The 19471-nt window shown below is 46.6% G+C and overlaps 1 protein-coding gene across 1 annotated transcript in view; it reads right to left on the minus strand.

The window, feature by feature from the left end:
- The window catches only part of si:ch211-214p13.8 (uncharacterized), a 44365-nt gene that overhangs the window by 9538 nt on the left and 15356 nt on the right, over window positions 1–19471 (minus strand). The window contains exons 2-5 of the mRNA XM_063047502.1: window positions 14657–14977; window positions 11083–11124; window positions 3156–3299; window positions 3008–3060 (exon numbers count right to left, since the gene is read on the minus strand). Coding sequence (XP_062903572.1) covers window positions 3008–3060; window positions 3156–3299; window positions 11083–11124; window positions 14657–14977 — 560 coding nt within the window. The remainder of the gene's footprint in view (window positions 1–3007; window positions 3061–3155; window positions 3300–11082; window positions 11125–14656; window positions 14978–19471) is intronic.

Genomic DNA, 19471 nt, shown 5'->3' on the forward strand with positions numbered 1-19471 from the left:
TGGTCATGTGGGTTTCCCCCGGGTCCTCCAGCTTCCTCCCACATTCCAGAGACATACGTATGGGTATGCTATCATGGCTCTGGGAGCAGGACAGCCTCAGTGGACTGCCCCATCACATTCTCGACGTGTTGGCCATTCGCGCAAATGACGCAATTCACTGCACGTTTCGATGCACAGTACACGTGACCAAGCAAACCTTAAACCTTTATCCGGCACTGAGCTTACACTGACCGCTCTGTGTGCAAGGTGTGTCTGTGAACCCATCTCCACAGCCGCTACCTCTGAACCTTTAAAGCTTGTAGACTCATAGCCTGTCCATGCTGACCAAATTGCCTACCGGTGCCCAGACCCATTTACCTGCACCAGTTCTGTGAATCACCCTGTTCCTATCCAAGTACCTGCCTTTTAAACGTTGTGACTGTATCTGCCTCTACCTTCCTCTTCTGGCACTTCTTTCCAGGTAATTCCCATGTCTGAAGGTCTTATAGGTTGATAGGTTCTTGATTAGTAGGGGCGTCAAAGATTCTTGATTAGTGAGGGAGAAAGCAGGAGAATGGGGTTGAGAGAGTTAATAAATCAACCATGATGGAATGGCAGAGGAGACTCGATGGGCTGAATGGACTATTTCTGTTCCTTCTCGGCTTATGGTCTTTTAACCACTACCCTCCATGTGAGGAACTTGCCCCTCAGATCGCCTTTAAATTTCTCCCCTCTCTCCTTAAACTCATGTCCAATACTTCCTCTGCCTTGGTACCGTGATTGCCCTACCTGTGCCCCCACCCAACCTCCTGCACTCCAGTGAGAATAAGCCCAGCCTTTCCAGTTTCTCCTCATAACCAAGACCCTCATTCCAGAGAACGTTCTGGTGAATCTCTTCTGCACCACCTCTATCGCTACCACACCCTCCCTGTGGTGCGGAGACCAAAACTGTACATGGTACTCCACCTGTGGTCCAGTGAATGCTTTTTCCAACTACGTACAACATGATGTCTCAATCCTCATGGAGAGGCCTCTGCAGTTTCCCTTCTTAACCCCCTCAGGACGCATTCCATCTGGACCAGGTGAATTATCCACCTTGTCTTTCAAGTACCTAGCCTTTCCGCTCTTTATCAACCGATAATCCATTTAGAATCTTAACTACGCACGTCCTCCTTTGCTGAGACCTCAGCAGCTTCTTCATGCTTTAAGCAGGTGTGATATACTCCATTATGACTCAGCCAGGCTCCACCTTTCTCTTTTATTGTCTGCTTGGCTCCATTTCTTGCTTACTGCTCTTTTCCTGCTCATGCGTCTGCAAAGTATCCTGGATAACCTTTTATAGCTGCCTTACTTATTTCCCCTTTTCATTTCCCCTCTAAACTGTTGGCAGCAACCTTATATTAGCAACATGGTCTCTATATTCTGATTACGTTCACTGTTCAATTTCACTCTCGGTTTCTATCATCGACAAAACTCTTGCCTTTAATCTGATGAGTGTCTCAAATAGGAACTGCAGACAGTGGCTGAGACTTCTCCTCTTCTCCACTGTTAATAGCTCCCCCTTATAATGGCTGTTCTCTGTTAGTGTCTCACAGTCCCACCGGTTTAGTCACACCTGCAGCTCGCCTGCCTTGTTTAATATACAGGACTGTGCAAAAGTCTTAGTCGTGTATATATAGCTATGGTGCCTAAGACTCTTGCACAGTAAGTGGTGGGGTCATGCTCTATCTATGGAAGGTTGTGAACAGTTGACGTTTTGGGTTGAGACCCCTCATCAGGACTGGAAGTAAAGAAGGGGGGGAGGAGGGAAATCTGAATAAAAGGGAGTGGGGAGGGGGAGAAGCAGGAGCATGGGTGATGGGTGGATGCAGCTGGGAGCGTGCGGATTAGGAATGCTGTGAGAAGCCGGGAGGTGACAGATGCAAGGGGCAAAGGGCAAACGTCGAGTGTTCATTTTCCTCAATAGGTGATGCCTGACCTGTTGAGTCCCTCCAGTGTTTTGTGTGTGTTTCTCTAGATTTCCAGCATCCGCAGAATCTCTTGTGTCCCCTGTTGTTTAATATGCTCCCTGTGTTACAAACCTGCCTGAGACTTCCTTATTCTCCTTTAGTCTGGCCCTGTTTTTTGTTCCAGTCGTGTTTTTGCTTTCATATCCCTGTTCATTTTCTCGGTCCCTCCCCTCTGTTAACCACCTCCCCCCGCCACTCCTACTCCAACACATCCCTAGGATACCTACCCAGCAGTGAACCCAGCTCTGTGGAAGTGTGATCCTGGCCTGACTGGGTACTGTGGCCTCGGGACCCTTCCTCCCATCCCAAGACTTTATCTTCACCACTCTCTGTTTCCGTAGGCGCTGGGGCATGGCACTGCCTTACGGTTCTCCTGCAGATGTGCCTCGGCACCTCACTAATAGTACACGACAGGGTGTGACTTCTGAGAATGCCGCTCAACTGCAAAAGGTCAACTCTGGCCCCAGGGAGGCAACAGGTCCTGCCAGGTGTCACACCACCGGCCACTGGACCTCTGACCACTGGACGTCAGTCCCCTGCAGTTATCGTCGTCCTGACCTTCCTCCATCCTCCCTGTTTAACAGTGGTGGTAACTCTTTCAGGGCAAGGTAAGTTAGGTTGTGGAGGAAAATCAAGTGTGACAGAGATATCCAAAGTCACACTGATCACTGATGGGATAAATGAGAAAGAACTGTCTCCAAGCATGGCAAAGTGATGGACAGAAGAACTGGGGGTGGAGGGAGAGGAGGGATGTGGCTAATGCTGTCATCTGGGACTCACTGCCTATAAGGTTGATGGGATGTAGAATCGGTGTAAAGTTTCCGAAAGGATTTGGAAAAATGCTTAAAATGAGGAATTTCAGCGGACGACCAGGACTGATTGGACATCCTTCCACAGAGCTAGCACTGGGCCGACGGGCCACAAGGCCTGCCGTGGTTCTGTGGGAGGAGTTCGGCAGGAGAGCGAGGAAGCCCCGGCTTGAACGTCAGACCCACACCTTCCGAAAATCACAGACTCACATGGTACTGGGTCCGCTGGCTGCTGGCGCTGGGCTCGGCGGAATCCAGGGGCTCTGAAAAACAAGGAAAAAACTAGGTTATGGGCCGGACATGGAGGGGCGGGTGTGTGTGGAGGTAGAGGAGCAGTGCTGCCGAGCCGTGCACTCACCATGGAAGTTCCGTATGCAGAAGTAGGTGATCAATACAATGAACCCGACAGCGCTCACAGTTCCCACAGCAATAATGGCGTAAGAGACCCAGGAAATGGAGTTGACAGGACCTTGAGTCATCATTGTAGAGTTTGTTGGTATCACTGCAAAACAAAGACTGGAGTGGTCAGAACCTATGCACTGGGATAGAGGGCAAACCCACCACCCCCACTACTCTGCGGGAACACGAAGACAGACTTCGCTCTCCTCCAACCCTCACAGCTCTCTGGGTTTTCCCAAAGAGCTTTCAAGTGAGCGCGTCACCGCTGCTATGTGACTCATCCATCAGCCAAGCCGTGCACAGCAAGCTCCCACTGTGGTGGAATTATGGACAGTGTAATACAGCGTCGAGCGCTGTCCAAGGAAACATAGAAGAGTATAGCACACTGCACACTTCAACCCATGACGTTGTGCCGACCTATTAACCTAGTCCAAGTCCGTTCTATCCACTCCCACAAAGACCTCCATTTTTCTACCATCCATATACCTATCTAAGAATCTCTTAAATGCTCCTAATTGATCTGCCTTTAACACCAGCTCCACAGTGTGCTCCATGCACCCACCACTCTGTGTTACCTCTAACAAGTCAGGAAGTAATTCTGAAGTTATATAAAGCTTTTGTTAGCTGGCACTTCTGGTCGCCCCAATATAGGAAGGATGTCAAGGCTTTGGACACACCACAAGACCATAAGACAGAGGAGCATTCTAATGAGGCATCCTAATTCAATAAGAATTAGGCCATTTGGCCCATTGAGTCTGCTTCCATCATGGCTGATTTACTATGCCTCTCAACCCCATTCTCCTGCTTTCTCCCCATAACCTTTGACACCTGGTCTATGAATCTTTGCCTTAAATATTCCAATGACTTGACCTCCACAGCCGTCTGTGGCAGTGAATTCCACAGATTCACCACCCTCTGGCTATAGAAATGTTTCCTCTGTTTTAAATGGATGTCCCTCTATTCTGAGTCCATGCTCTCTGGTCCTAGAATCCCCCACTATAAGAAACATCGTCTCCATATCCACTCTGTCTAGGCCTTTCAGCACCTGATAAGTTTCAATGGGGTCACCCTTCATTCTTTTAAACTCCAGCGAGTACAGGCCAGAGCCATCAAATGCTCCTCATATGTTAACCCTTTCATTCCTGGGATCATTCTAATGAACCTCCTCTGGACCCTCTCCAATGCCAGCTCATACTTTAAGTAAGGGGCCCAAAACTGCTCACAGTCCTTTGTGGAGCCTGACCAATGCCTTATAAAGCCTCAGCATTACATCCTCGATTTTGTATTCTAGTCCTTTCAAAATTAATGCTAACATTGCACTTGCCTTCCTAACCACCGACCTGACCACCAACTCAACCTGCAAGTAAACTTTTAGGGAATCCTGTACAAGTACTCTCAAGTCCCTTTGCACCTCTGATATTTGAATTTTTTCCCAATTTAGAAAATAGTCCACTCCTTTATTCCTTCTACCAAAGTGCATGACCATGCACATCCCAACACAACATTCCATCTACACTTCTTTGCCCATTCTCCCAATCTGACTAAGTCTTTTTGCAGACACCCTGCTGCCTCAACACTACCTTCCTTTCCACCTACCTCCATATCATCTGCAATCTTGGCCACAAAGCTATCAATTCCTTCATTCAAATTATTGGCAAACAATGTAAAAAGAAGTGGTCCCAATACGGACTCTTGTGGAACACCACTAGTCACTGGCAGCCAACCAGAAAAACTTCTGTTATTCCCACTCTTTGCCTCCTGCCAACCAGCCAATGCTCTATCCATGCTAGTATCTTTCCTGTAATACCATAGGCCCTTATCTTGCTAAGCAGTCTCATGTGGGGCACTTTGTCAAAGGCCTTCTGAAATATCCACCAATTCTCTTTTGTCTATCCTGTCTCTTATTTCCTCAAAGAATTTCAGCAGATTTCTCATCCTTAATAATAGACTCCAATATCTTCCCAAACACTGAAGTCAGGCTAACTGGCCGATAATTTCCATTCTTCTACCTCCCTCCCTTCTTGAACTGTGGAGTGACATTTGCAATTTTCCAGTCCTTCGGAACTATTCCAGAATTTAGTGATTCTTGAAAGATCATTACTAATACTTCCACAATCTCTTCACCTACCTCTTTCAGAACCTGGGGAAGTAGCCCATCTGGTTCAGGTGACTGCCTTCAGACCTTTTAGCTTCCCAAGTACCTTCTCCTTTCTAATAGCAACAACGATCACTTCTAACCCCCAGCACTGTTGTATTTCTGGCACTTTGCTCAAGTCTTCCACAGTGAAGACTGATGCACATATTTATTAAGTTCATCTGCCATTTCTTTGTTCTCCCATTGCTACCTCTCCAGTGTCATTTTCTAGGGGTCTGATACCCACTCTTGCCTCTCTTTTACTCCTGATATAACTGAAGAAATTTTTTGTATCCTCTTTTGTATTATTGGCAAGCTTACCCTCATATTTCATCTTTACTATCTTTATGGCTTTTTAGTTGCCTTCTGTTGGTTTTTAAAAACTTTCCAATCCTCTACCTTCCCACTAACTTTTGCCATATTATATGCTCTCTCTTTTGCTTTTATGCTGAGAGGGTGCAGAAGAGGTTTCTCAGGATGCTGCCCAGATTAGAGGGTATGTACTATAGAGAGAGGCTGGACAAACTGGGATTGTTTTCTTTGGAGTGGTGAGGCTGAGTTTTGTAAGATTATGAAAGGTACTGATAAGGTAAACGTTCAGAATCTTTTTCCCAGGGTATTAATGTCAAGTACAAAAGGACAAGCATTTAAGGCGGCGGGGGGTGGGGGGGAAGTTTAGGGGAGATGTGCAAAGCAAAGTTTATTGCAGTGCTGGAACAGGCGGAAGAAAGGAGTATTGGAAGCAGATACAATTGTGGCATTTAAGCTGCTGTTAGATGGACATGAAAATGTAGGGAATGGAGAGATATGGATTATGTACAGGCAGAAGGGATGCAGTTTAATTTCACTTTGTGTTTGGCACAGGCATCGTGGGTCAACGGGCCTGTTGTTCTGCGGTACTGTTCAATCTTCTAGAAGTCATAGAACACTACAGTAAAGAAACAGCCCTTTTGGCTTTTATGCCGAACCATTAATCTGCCTGCTCCCATCGACCTGCACCCGGACCATAGCCCTCAATACCCCACTCATCCATGTACCTGTCCAAATTTCTCTTAAATGTTGAAATCGGACCCACATCCACCACTTGCACTGCTAGCACGTTCCACACTCTCACCATCTTCTGAGCGAAGAAGTTTCCATTCCTGTTCCTCTTAAACATTTACCTTTCACCCTTAACCCATGAACTCTAGTCATAGTCTCTCCCTAAACAGTGGAACAAGTCTGCTTGCATTTACCCTATCTAGACCCTTCATAATTTTGTACACCTCTAAAACATCTTCCCTCAGTCTTCCACATTCTAGGGAATTAAGTCCTAGCCTATTCAACCTTTCCCTAAAACTCAGGTCCTCAAGTCCCAGCAACATCCTTGTAAATTTCCTCTGTGCTCTTTCAACCTTGTTTATATCTTTCCTGTAGGTAGGTGACCAAAACTGCACACAATACTCGAAATTAGGCCTCACCAACATCTTATATATTTCAACATAATATCCCATCTCCTATACTCAACACATTGATTTTTGAAGGACAATGTGCCAAAAGCTTTCTTTACAGCCCTATCTTCCTGTGATAGAACTATTTTGTTCTACCACACTCCTCAGTGCTCTACAATGCTGTAAGACCTACCCTGGTTGGTCCTCCCAAAGTGCAACATCTCGCACTTGTCTGCATTAAATTCCATCTGCCATTTTTCACTGCATTTTTCCAGCTGGTCCAGACCCTGCTGCAAGTTTTGATGGTCTTCCTCACTATCCACTACATCTCAGTCTTGGTGTTACTCATAAATTTGCTGATCCAATTTACCACATTATCATCCAGATCATTGATGTAGATGACAAACAACAATAGGCCTAGCACCAATCTCTGCGACACACCACTAGTGACAGGCCTCCAGTTAAAGAGGCAAACATTTACTACCACTCTACAGCTTCTTCTGTGAAGCCAATATCTGATCCAATTTACTACCTCATCTTGAATGCCAAGCAACTGAACCTCCTTGAACAACCTCCCACGTGGGACCTTCTTAAATTCCTCAATAAAGTCCATGTAGACAACATGAACTTTCCTGGTAGCTTCCTTGAAAAACTTTATAAGATTGATTGGGCATGACTTACCATGCACAAAACCATGTGACCAGTCCTAATAAGTCACTGTCTATCCAAATACTTATATATCTGGTCCCTTGGAATACCTTCCAATAACCTTCCCGCTACTGATGTCAGAATCGGCAGCCTATAATTTTCTGATTTATTCTTACAGCCTGTCTTAAACAATGGGAAAACATTAGCTATTCTCCAACCCTTTAGCACTTCACCTGTGGCTGAGTATGTTTAAATATCTCTTCTAGGGCCCCTGCAATTTCTGCAGGGTCCAAGAAAACAGTTTGTCAGGCCCTGGAAATTTATCCACCCTAATTTGCCTCAAGACAGCAACCATCTCCTCCTCTGTAATCTGTATAGAGTCTATGACCTCGCTGCTGCATTTCCTCACATCTATAGACTGCGTGTCCCTAGCTATTCCTTTGCTCTGAATAAATCTGTACAAGCTCCTAGGATTCTCCTTCACCTTGTTTTGTTCGGGCAACTTTACGCCTTGTTTTAACTGTCCTGATTTCCTTCTTTAGTGTTCTCTTGCATTTCTTATACTCCTTTTCTGATACCATCAAAATTGGCCTTTCTCTACTTCAGAATCTCAACCTGAGGACCAGACCTGCTATTTTCCATAATTTACGAAATTAATGGCATTATGATCACTAGATGCCAAGTGTTCTCTCATCTGCCCTATCTTATTCCCTAATAAGAGATCAGATATCACGCTCTCTCTAGTTGGGACCTCTATGTACTGATTAAGGGAACTTTCCTGAACACATTTGACAAACTCTTTCCCATCCAGCCCTTTTACAGTATGGGAGTCCAGTCAATATGTGGAAAGTTAAGATCACCTACGATCACAACTTTATATTTCTTACAACAGTGTGTGATCTCTACAAATCCCATGGAGTGTTGGGTGATCTGTAATATAATCCTATTAATGTGGTCATACCCTTTTTATTCCTCAGTTCTACCCACAAGGTCTCACTAGATGAGCTCTCCAGTCTGTTCTGTCAGCACTGTCGTGACATTTTCCACGACTAGTATTGCTAACCCTCTCCCCCCACCCCCCTTAATCTGTCCCACTCTATCACATCTAAAACAAAGAATCTCCGGAACAATAAGCTGCCAATCCTGCCTCTCCTGCATCCAAGTCTCACTAGAGGCTACAATATCATAATTCCACATGTTGATCTATGCCTTGAGCTCATCTGCCTTTCCTACAACACCCCTTGCATTGAAATATACACAGCTCAGAACATTAATCCCAGCATGCTCAAACTTTTGATTCCTGACTTTGTATGCAGGCTTAATAACATCTTCCTTCACAACCACTCCTCTATCTAGTGCTCTGCTTAAGCCACACACTGTGTAAACTAGGACACCTAGCTGCCAGGATATTGGTCCCCTTCAGTTCAGGTGCAAACTGTTCCTACTGTACAGGTCCCTTCTTCCCTGGAAGACAGCCCAGTGGATCAAAAATCTGAAGCCCACCCTCCTACACCAACTCCTTAGCCATGTGTTAAACTGTATGATATTCCTATTTCTGGCCGCACCAGCACATGGCATCGATTGTACTCCTGAGAACACAACCCTGGAGGTCCTGCCCTTTAACTTCACATCTAACTCCCTGAACTCACTTTGCAGGACCTCATCACCCTTCCTATCCACGTTATTGGTACCAACATGGACTATGACCTATTGCTGCTCACCCTCCCATTGAAGAACGCTGTAGGCTCATCCCGAGATTCCCCTAACCCCTACAACTTAGGCATGTCTTCCTCCCTGTAGCTTCTATCCATCACCTCCTCATTTCCCGTATAAGCCGAAGATAACTAAGCTGCAGCTCCAGTTCCTTAACACGGTCTCTAAGGAGCTGCAGCTCAGTGCATGTTGTGTAGATGTAGTTATCAGGAAAACTGGAGGTTTCCTAAAGTTCCCACATTTCACATAAGGAACATACCACTAACTCTGGACCAATTCTCAGTGCACTACCTATGTAATTACAGAAGAAAACTTACTAGAGCCTCTGTCTGTGCTTGCCCAAAGCTGTTGAGCCAAAGCCAGGCCACTCTAATACTGCTCCACTCAAATGATAGCCACTCCATCAAATGAATATTGGCTTGCTCCTCCCACGGTGAGACACTATCTCGTTACCGTCCCTCCCACAGTGTGATGCACCTCAGTACAGCCCCTCACTACTGCCGCTCTCACAATTTAATGCTCCCTAAGTACTGCCCCCTCCCACTGCATGACACTCAGTACCTCCCCTCCCTCAGTAATGGCCCTCCCGCAGCACCCCACCAATCCAAAACTCCCTCCGTACTGCCCCTCCCTCAGTATTGCTCTGCTCATTGGAGGCATTAATCACCAGGGAAAGTGATAGGGGTTCACGCTGTTCCTATGGTCGGCAGGGGAATGTGAATGCTGTGTTTTCAGTGTCATGGTATAAACTGAATGCTGTGCTTTGTACGTTAAAAAAGTGTGATAAGTTTATTGCAGACAGAAGCCAAAAAAACCTGCTGGTATGAAGTGCGAGAACAGGAAGCGTGTTGAGGGCTGTTCTGCACTGAACGTTATCAAGGGCTGCGGCTTCACACAGGGATAAGATGTGACAGCCCCAGAACCCAGTCACGGGTCCGGACGGAGCAGACCAGCTTGTACTCCTTTCGCCTTTCATTGATAGTAACATTGTTTCATAGATCAGGGTGGTTCTTCTGGAGGAACCTGGTCACCATAGGGCTCGGAGAGAGAAGGAGAAACAGAGCCTCCTCAGCTGAGGAACCTACTCAGCACCCTGCTCTTCAGAGAAGTCACACCCCGTTAATCAGTGCCAAGATCCCAGAGGGTCACTGGAGTGGGATTCTTTCAATGCTCAGTTCCATTAACTGTCCAATTAAATTGTTCTTTTCATCTCAACACCATCTCCACATTGGTTCCACAACCCAAACCCAACAGAAATCTCTCAGACGATCCAACTTCCCTTCAGCCCTCAGAGTATTTGGGGGAAAAAGTTTCACATTCCCACTTGTGTGTGCAGGGAGGTAGTACCAACATCAGTCCTGGATGGGTTGGGTTCCCATTTCAAAGACATGCTCCTCCCGTCCCCCCCCACCTCCATCCCCAGTTCTGGGCACCCCCATATCCTTCCAGCAACCTAATCAAAGCATCCAATCATGTTACAGCTTCGACACTGCCCTCCACTAAGTGCCAACACTCCAGAAACCACAAGCCTAGCCCTGGGCAGCACATTCTCTGAATTTAACCCTTTGAGTCCCTGTATATTTCGGCTGTCCCCTGCCCATCTCTGGAACCTAGCTCCCCACTTTGACCCCAAAGGAACTGAAGGCGGCTCTTTGGTGCAGAGCTCTGAACAGCCTTCCAAGCCCATCTGCTTGGAATGAAGGCCCACGGACCCAAGAACCCTGCTGTATCTGGTTACATCAGAGAATTATTCTGGCATTGCTAAGTGACAGGGAACAGCCAATAACAATGGCGGAAGAGCCTCTGGTTGGCACCAGCACAGACTGAAGATGATTAGTAGTTTCATCTCAGGAGAACCCTGATTGTTTGAGACCAGGACAAGTCACACTTTACCAACTCCGTGCAGTAAGTAGCCTTTAAACAGGAAAGGAAAATCACCAAACGAAATCAGCCAAACTCACATTCACCAGTGGTGCTGGGCCCATGAGTAGTCGCTTTCACTCCTTAGGAAAGAGATAAAAGTCAATTAACAGAACTGTCTTGAATTTTTAGCTTGTCATAATCTTTTCATCTCTTGCCTTTTATATCCAGAGGTCTGGATTCTGGTCATGAAGTGAGAAGCAAGCAGATCAAAGCAACGTGGATACATCACTGTGACACTGAGTCACTGGAATTCAGAAAAACTGCCCGAGATGATAAACAGAAGGCGTTCATTCTGAACGATCTTTTTAGTTGCAGATAAAACCACTTCCTCTGTCACCTTTAAATACTATGCCCCCCCCCCCCACCGCCACCACTGGAGCACAGTGCCTGCTGTGTGCACCGTCTACGAAGTGCACTGTCAGTTACTTGCCGAGGTTACTCCCGCAGCACGTCCTTGTCTACAAACGCTGCAGCAGATGAATGAGAACACCATCCCGACAAGTTCCCTTCAACTCCCATTTCTTCACTGTCACTGGGTCGAACTCCGGGAATTCTATCCCCAACAGAACAGTGGAAGCACCCTCAGCAGAAGGTAACTCGCTCCCAACCTTCGCTATGGGAATTTGGGGATGGGTGACGCTGCTGACACCCAGGTCCCATACGTTGATTAAAGAGAACCGATCTCACCTGCACACCAGAAAGATTGGCCATGGTAGAATGTGGACGTGCCTTAAACATTGACCTGAGCATTCAAAGACCCAAACGGGAGATCCTTTGTTGACAGGCCCGCACCTTTCAGATTATGAATGGACCTGGAGCCTTGTCCATGTCACTTTCATGAAGCGTTCATGGGCTGGTTATAATGGGGGAGGGGAGAACCACCCTTATTGTGATATCGCCTGCATTAGCATCATACAAGTAACCCATTCTGATGCAACAATGAAGGAACTCGTGGGGAGAGAGAAGAAAAGGGCAGTTTGTAACTGCGCCCCGTTGGGACACAAATGTTACTGAGTGCAGGGTGAAACCATCTTTGAGTACTGGGCCCAGGTAGAACATAGGGAGCAACAAGTGGCTAGCCTGATGCCATTATAGCTCAGGGCGTTCCGGACTTTGGAGTTCAATTCCGGCACCATCCTATAAGGAGTTTCTGTACATCCTTCCTGTGGAATGTATGGGTTTCCCCTGGCAGCTCTGGTGTTCTCCCACAGTCCAAGGACATACTGGGTAGGCTAATTGGTCATTGTATGCTGGAATGGCATGGCTTAAAGGGCCAGAAGGGCCTACGCCACACGTTACAGCTAAATTTTATAAATAAAGTGTTGGAGGAACTCAGCAGGTCAGGCAGCATCTATGGAGAGGAATAAACAGTCGATGTTTTGAGCCAAGACCCTTCATCAGAACTGAGAAGGAAGGGGGAAGAAGCCAGAATCCCACTTGAAAATTGAAAGTTTCCCATTTCCCTTGGCAGCCGCTAGAGGGATTCCCAGTCCTACCAAAGAATTCCTTGATTCAGAAGATCTGGGCATCGCAGGCAAGCCCATCCCTAACTGTCACGCGAAGTTGGAGTTGCCAGCTTGAAACTTTCAGTCCTTTGACAAAGGTGTTTCCATGGTGCAGTTTGGGAAGGAATTCCAGGATTTGAACCCAGTGATGGTGAAGGAACGATAATATGTTTCCAAGATGGGACTGTGTATGACTTGGAGGGGAACCTGCAGGTGGTGGTGTTACTTGCACTGGCTGCCTGTCCTATCTCAGTGGTAGAAGGGATGGATTGTGAGGAACTGTCTGACAAGCCAGGACAAGTGACCACAGTGCATCTTGTGGGTGGTTCACACTGCTGCCACTGTGCGCCAGTGCCAGAGGGAAGGGGGTGGTTTTAGAGAGGTGGATGGGGAGCTGGTCATGTGGGCTGATTTGTCCTGGATGGTGTTGAGATGTCTTGAGAGTTTTTGAGGCTTGGCTAACTCTGTCAAGTGGAGAGTGTTCCACCACCCCCCTGACTTTGCCTTCAGGGACCTTGGGGTGTCAGGAGGAGAGTCAGTTGCCACAGGATACCGAATGACTGAGGCTGGTTTGTGCTGGTGATGGAGGGGAGGAGTGGGGTGGAACAGCAATGGGAATACTACCGAGTGTGGCAGGTAGGTAGTCACTGCCCGGTCAGTGGTGATGTGGACGTTACCTGCCCATTCCTGAGTGTGGTTCAGGTCTGGCTGCAGAGGAGATGCAAATCTCTCCCTCCCTCTGATGAACATCATGCATTCACTAGTGAACAGCGATAGACCCCCCCTCCCCTTCTGATCTTATACAATGCCAGGAAGATCAGTGATGAGGGGTTGGGTGATTTGTTAGTTTCTGTGCGAGGGAGGGGTTGGGGGTATTATGAGCTGCAGAGACGTCTTGGGACTGGCATGATTGACTACCAACACCCACACACCCCCTCCTTCTGACCCTCAACTGTAATGAGCTCTTTGAGCTTGTGCTGTGGTACAGAGAGCATTGACATTTTCAGAGCATCAGAATTGGTTAAGTGTTGTTTAACAAGATCCATTAATTCATTGTATATTTCTCGAGCAACGCATTCTTTGTAATGCGGTCTCCTGGTGCCATCTGGTTGAGCCTGTTCAGTTTATTTTGACAGGCTGGGGGATTCCATGTTTCTTATATTATTTAAGCGGACGCCCAATTAATGCTAATCATGGGGTCCTAGTTTGGAGAATGTTACTCCTCGCGGTATTGCTCAGCTGAGTCACTGATGTTATCTTTCGAATGATTATGAATAAACTCGTGTCGTTATCTCTGCATCGAGTCTGCCTTTCCCCTGCACTTGGGTTCTGATATTGCCAACTCACATTGTAACACCAACCACTGGAGTTTTTGCCCGATGCCCAAGGACCTTCAGGTTTACCTGGGCTCCACGGTGTCAGGCTCAGTCAGGGGTTGTCTTGATATGGGGGACAGTCACCTTCCCACTAAGCCGAAGTTCAGCTCTTTAGTCCATGACTGACCCAGGCTGTGATGTGGTCAGGAGCTGAGAGTGAGATTGTGAGGAGGTTATTGGGAGTAATGGTGACACAGTGGAGCACGGTTAATGTAACTCTATTGCAGCAGTCAGTGACCTGCGTTCAGTTCCTACCGCTGCCCGTAAAGTGTCTGCACCTTCTCCCTATGACCACCTGTGTTTTCTCTGGGTGCTCCAGTTCCTTCCACATTGCAAAAACGCACATTAGTAGGTTAATTGATCAAATTGGTGATATTGGGCAGTGTGGCTGGAAGGGTCTGTTACCTGTACCACTCTAAACAAACAAAATGCTGTTTGACAGCTCTGTCGCTGACCCCTCCTCACATCATGGTGTTACACGTGTGGAGAATTGAAGCAGGTCACAAGGGCTCAGATGAGGGATTGAGCTGGAGTAGGTGTGGGACTGGCCAGGGGACATACAATGTCATAGGTGGTCTGTGTGGCCTACCTTGGTCAGGTAGGGTGGTGAGAGTGGGTAGAGGTGTGATTTAGCCCCAGACAGCACATAACGTGCACTGTAATTAACTTCCTTCAGCACAATAATGTTACAATCAGTAACTTTCCACAGTTAAAGAACTGTCAATACTCACCATGTACATTCACGGTGATGATGTGCCCTTTCGCCGTTGCATTATTTTGTTCGGCTTGACATTGATATCTGCCGCTGTCAGTCAGGTTAACGGAAGGGATTGTGTAAACCATAAGCATCTCAAAAGGATGGTTCTTGGATCTCTCATTTTCATTTGGCAATGGTTCACAACCGTTTACAAGCTGCTTGCACCAACCTGCGGTAGGTGTCTTTGAATCACAGAACTTCACCGTACAGTTCAAAGTCATGGTGTCCCCGATGGAGTAATTGAATGTAGCTTTAAGATACATCACTTCAATACCACAACCATCCCCTTTATTCACTGCAAGAGAAAAATTGAGATGTTTTAAAAAAAGGATCAGTCATGATTGAATGATGGAGCAGACTGGATGGGCCAAATGGCCTAATTCTGCTCCTATGTCTTATGGTCTACAGTCTTTTAGAAATCAGAGATGAAGAGAAAGAGAGAGGGAGGGTGAAGAGGGAAGAGGGAGATGTGGAGAAGGTGTCATGAAGGGGAGAGAAAACGTAAAACAGTCCATAATGTTGTGCCGACATTTTAACCTACTCTAAGACAATCTAACCCTAACCCTCCCACATAGCCCTCCATTTTTATTTCATCATGTACCTATCTAAGAGTCTCTTAAAGGTCCCTAATATATCTGCCTCTACCACCACCCATCACTCTCTGTGTAAAGATCTTGCCTCTGACATGGCCCCTATACTTTCCTCCGCACCTTAAAATTACAGCCTCTCGTTTTAGCTGTGGTCACCTGGGGAAAAGGCGCTTGCTCTCCACTCTTTTCATCCTGTACGCCTCTGGTAAGTCACCCCTCATCCCCCTTCGCTCCAAAGAGAAGTTACACTTCTTCTGGATCAGGGGTCCCCAAACTTTTACGCACCGCGGACCGGTTTATTATTGACAATATTCTTACGGACCGACCCCGGGGGGGGGCGGGGGGGGTAGGGTTGCCGACGGTCAAGAGTAGCAGTCAAATACGTTGTGTTTACCTGGAGAAGACTACAATTACCATGAAGCCTTGCGCGGGCACCTGTGTGCATATGTGAGTACGTGCCGATTTTTTCCCACAAATCGTTTTTGGCAATTCTGTTCGGGGGAGGGTGTTAATCACAACCGGAATATAGAAGATCAGTCAACTATAAGTCACTTTTTAGTGGCTAATACACTCAATTTCGTTTCTAAAAGGGTTTATCTAACGAATTTAATATTAAACACACAGTGCATATTTTCCTTGCGTGAATATAGTGATAAGTCAATTACTGTATAAGTCACTTACAAGTCAATAGCATCATAACATTTTAAGTAACATTTGGATATTAAACACACAGCACATATTTTATCCGTATGAACATATAAAATCATTGCAACACACCAATATCGCTGAATCAGTGGGAGCCCTGGGCTTATTTTCCTGGAACAAGATGGTACCATCGAGGGGTGATGGGAGACAGCGATACTCGAAGGGGGTTCCTTATGTCCAGTCTATTCTGCAATTTAGTTTTCGTTGAATTCATTGCAGAGATATGTTGGAAATGGAAGCAATGTTTTCAGTGCTTTTGTGGCTATCTCAGGATATTTAGCCTTGACTTTGAGATCCAGAATGCCGGCAGAGATGTTATATCAAACATATTTTTCAGCCCGCCATCATTTGCAAGCTCGAGGAGTTGATCTTCTTCCCGCGCTGACATGGATGACGCGTGGGTAATGACCTCGCGTGCGTTCAAGCTCAACAGTGGGTGTGACAGGGAATGAGGAAAGGTGCAGCTGACTCCTATCACCAAATCATATCGTTTCCTCGCGGCCCGGTACTGGTCCGCGGCCCGGTGGTTGGGGACTGCTGGACTAGATATACTTCTGAACTGCGATTGATTGTAGCCTTTAATTTCCCCTTTAATTTTGTACTTTTGATCCGATTAAACGATCTGGTGCTTTTGCAGTCTCCTGCGGGATTCGGTGAACTAGACTTTGGTAAGCGCAGGTACGACGGGGACGGCCATTGCCCGGGGCGGACACTGCAGGGGAGAAACACGAACCCGCGGTTGGCTCCAGTTAATGCTACGCGCAGGTTAAAAGCTCTCCCATTAAAATTGTCGAGGATGGGAGCAGGAAACGAATGGATATTCAGTGTTGTCTGCCTGCGTCTGACCACTCTCCCTCTCTTCTCGCGACTACCATCAGGGCGGCGGTGCAGGAGTCCCGGTCCCACACCGCCAGGTTCAAGAGCAGCTGTGCCCTGTGGCCTTCGGGCTCTCGTACGGGCCTTCACTCGCCTTAGAGCTGAACGGGTTCCGAGTTGTGGACTTTCTTTCGGGGACTCTGTGGTTAACGTTCTGTATGTTATTTGTTCACTTTTTATTATTTGCTCGATTTGTTCTTTTTCATACATTGGGTGTTTGACAGTCTTGCTGTGTGGGTTTTAAAAAATGGGTCCTATCTTGTGTAACCTCACCGGGCTCATACACAAACTTGGCCCATTCAGCGGCTCTGCTAACAGCCACCCGACTCAAACAATATACAGCCCGGGTCAGTATAATTTGGGGTTCAACCAAACGGGAACATCGTGATGTTCCGATTAAAGAAACCTCGATTTGAGTGAACGCTGTGTAAATGCTGCCTATACAGAATTGTCGGTCGCCAGAAATAACAGGCTATACACTGCACAAAATTATTAAGGAAGCATATTTACAAATTTCAGCTATCAAACAGTTAACATGAAAAAGAAAAGAGAAGGGCCCAAACAATGCACACAAAATGCTGGAGGAACTCAGCAGGCCAGGCAGCATCTATGGAAAAGAGTAAATTGTCCATGTTTCAGGCTGAAACTCCCAAAATGTCAATTATACTCTTTTCCATAGATTCTGCCTGGCCTGCTGAGTACCTCCAGCATTATGTGTGTGTTGCTTGGACTTCCAGCATCTGCAGATTTTCTTTCGTTTATTAAAGGGCCCATTAGAGTTAAACCTGTCTAATGTTCACAAAAACATTGGAACTCATACTGGTGTTGTCTTTTTCTCATGTGCTGGACCCACTGACTGCATGAAAGCCCACACCACATTCCGAACTTCCCTCCTAGTGCAACTCCAACAAACTGGCTCTCTCTCAGGAGTATTGGCCCTTCTTCCCTGGAGCCATTCATCTGCACAAAGCACTCCGTGCAGTGGGGACTCTCCTTCGGAGGCATCTTCCCTTCTGTCCCATTCTGCAGCTCCCTCAAAATCCTCCAAACCAGACTACTGTCCTTCAGAAAACTCTTTCCCACAACCCTGATTGGCTGACTCACGTTCCTAAGTTGACCAGCAGGGCTTCTCATCTTAGCTGAAACCAAAACATTCTGCGAGTAGGACACACTGCTTTTGCAGACAACTGAAATGAAATGCCTACAACATCGCAGTAGAAATCTTAACCGGGGCTTAAAGCACTTCCCCCCCCCCCCACCAAAAACAGTCATGTCCTCATGAATGTCAAACTTATTAAACCACTATTAATAACACAGTACTCAAATGAATTTTGTGTTTTCAAGACCCTCAATCCATTGGTAAATGAAAGTAGGATATCTCAGCATGGGAATGGACAAAGCACTCTGCTTTTCAGGTGCATTCTGTCAGTTTAGCTAGGGGTTTCCTGACCCTCAGAGACCTCCTCATCTCATCTTCAGCTTCTCCAGCTTCAGCCACTCCATGTGACCGTTTCTGTCTACAAGAGGATGCCTCTTCGCTGTCTGGTGGCTCAGGTCCTCATGCTTCATGATTAAACTTAGCTTCCTTCAGTTTAAGCAGGTGCTGCCGAACATCTTCAACCTCCATTGGTGCTAACCAGTGAGGCTTCTCTTAGAAAGGGGTGTCCTCAGTCACTCTAATGGTGTGGCAAGTACACTTGGAGCAACCAACACCAGACTCGTCCGTAGAAAAGACATCTTCGTGTTCCAACGTCTTCTCATTTAATCTCCTTTTCCATCCCTTGGGTAATGGTGAGTTACCAAAGTTGAATGACTTTGAAGTCAACTTCCTCGATCCAGGAGACTTTCTCTTCTGGTTCCTCCAGAAAACTAGTAACTACCATCACAAGAAAAAGAGGGGCAAACGACAACCCACATCTGAGGGTAACATCTCTTCCTGAGGTATTTCTGACAATCACTGTCATCCCGTTTGTGGAGACAGCCAAAGATTTCTGTAGTTCAGGTGTCACCAGCACTCCTGCAGGTAAGTGTGCCTCTTCCTCCCGATCATCAGGACCATCCACCTGGCTGGCTGAGGCCAAGTTTGGGGTCTCCTGTCACTCTAGCTACTCCTCCAGGATGTAACATGACAGGTTTAGACTGGAGACTGGGTGTATTGCCAGTTCCTCATTTCTGCTCATGATCCTGCTTAGGAGGAACTTGCACCTTCTCTAAAGCAGTTCTGTACTCAGGGTGAATGAACAAGATTTTCAAAAAGTTTTCTCCATTCCTCTCCTTGAAAGCTCCCACTCATGGCAGTAGAAATCTTAACTAGGGCATTACATGTGTTTCTTTTTTTTTTGGCGGCCTGTAAGAAGACGAATCTCAAGGTTGTACTTGAGAGTTTGAACTTCGAAGAGAAAACCCCTAGCATTCCTTATCAGACTTGCTGCTTAATACAGGCAGCATTCTGGTAAATCTCATCTGCATCCCCGTTAAATCTTCCATACACTTCCTATAATGAGGCAACCAGAACTGAACATAATACTCCAAATGGGGTTTTTTAGAGCTGCAACATTACCTCATAGCTCTTGAATTCAATCCCCAACTACTAAAGGTTGCCTTATCCACCCTATCAA

This window comes from Mobula hypostoma, chromosome 5 (genome assembly GCF_963921235.1).
Source record: "Mobula hypostoma chromosome 5, sMobHyp1.1, whole genome shotgun sequence".
NCBI classification, from domain to species: Eukaryota; Metazoa; Chordata; class Chondrichthyes; order Myliobatiformes; family Myliobatidae; genus Mobula; species Mobula hypostoma.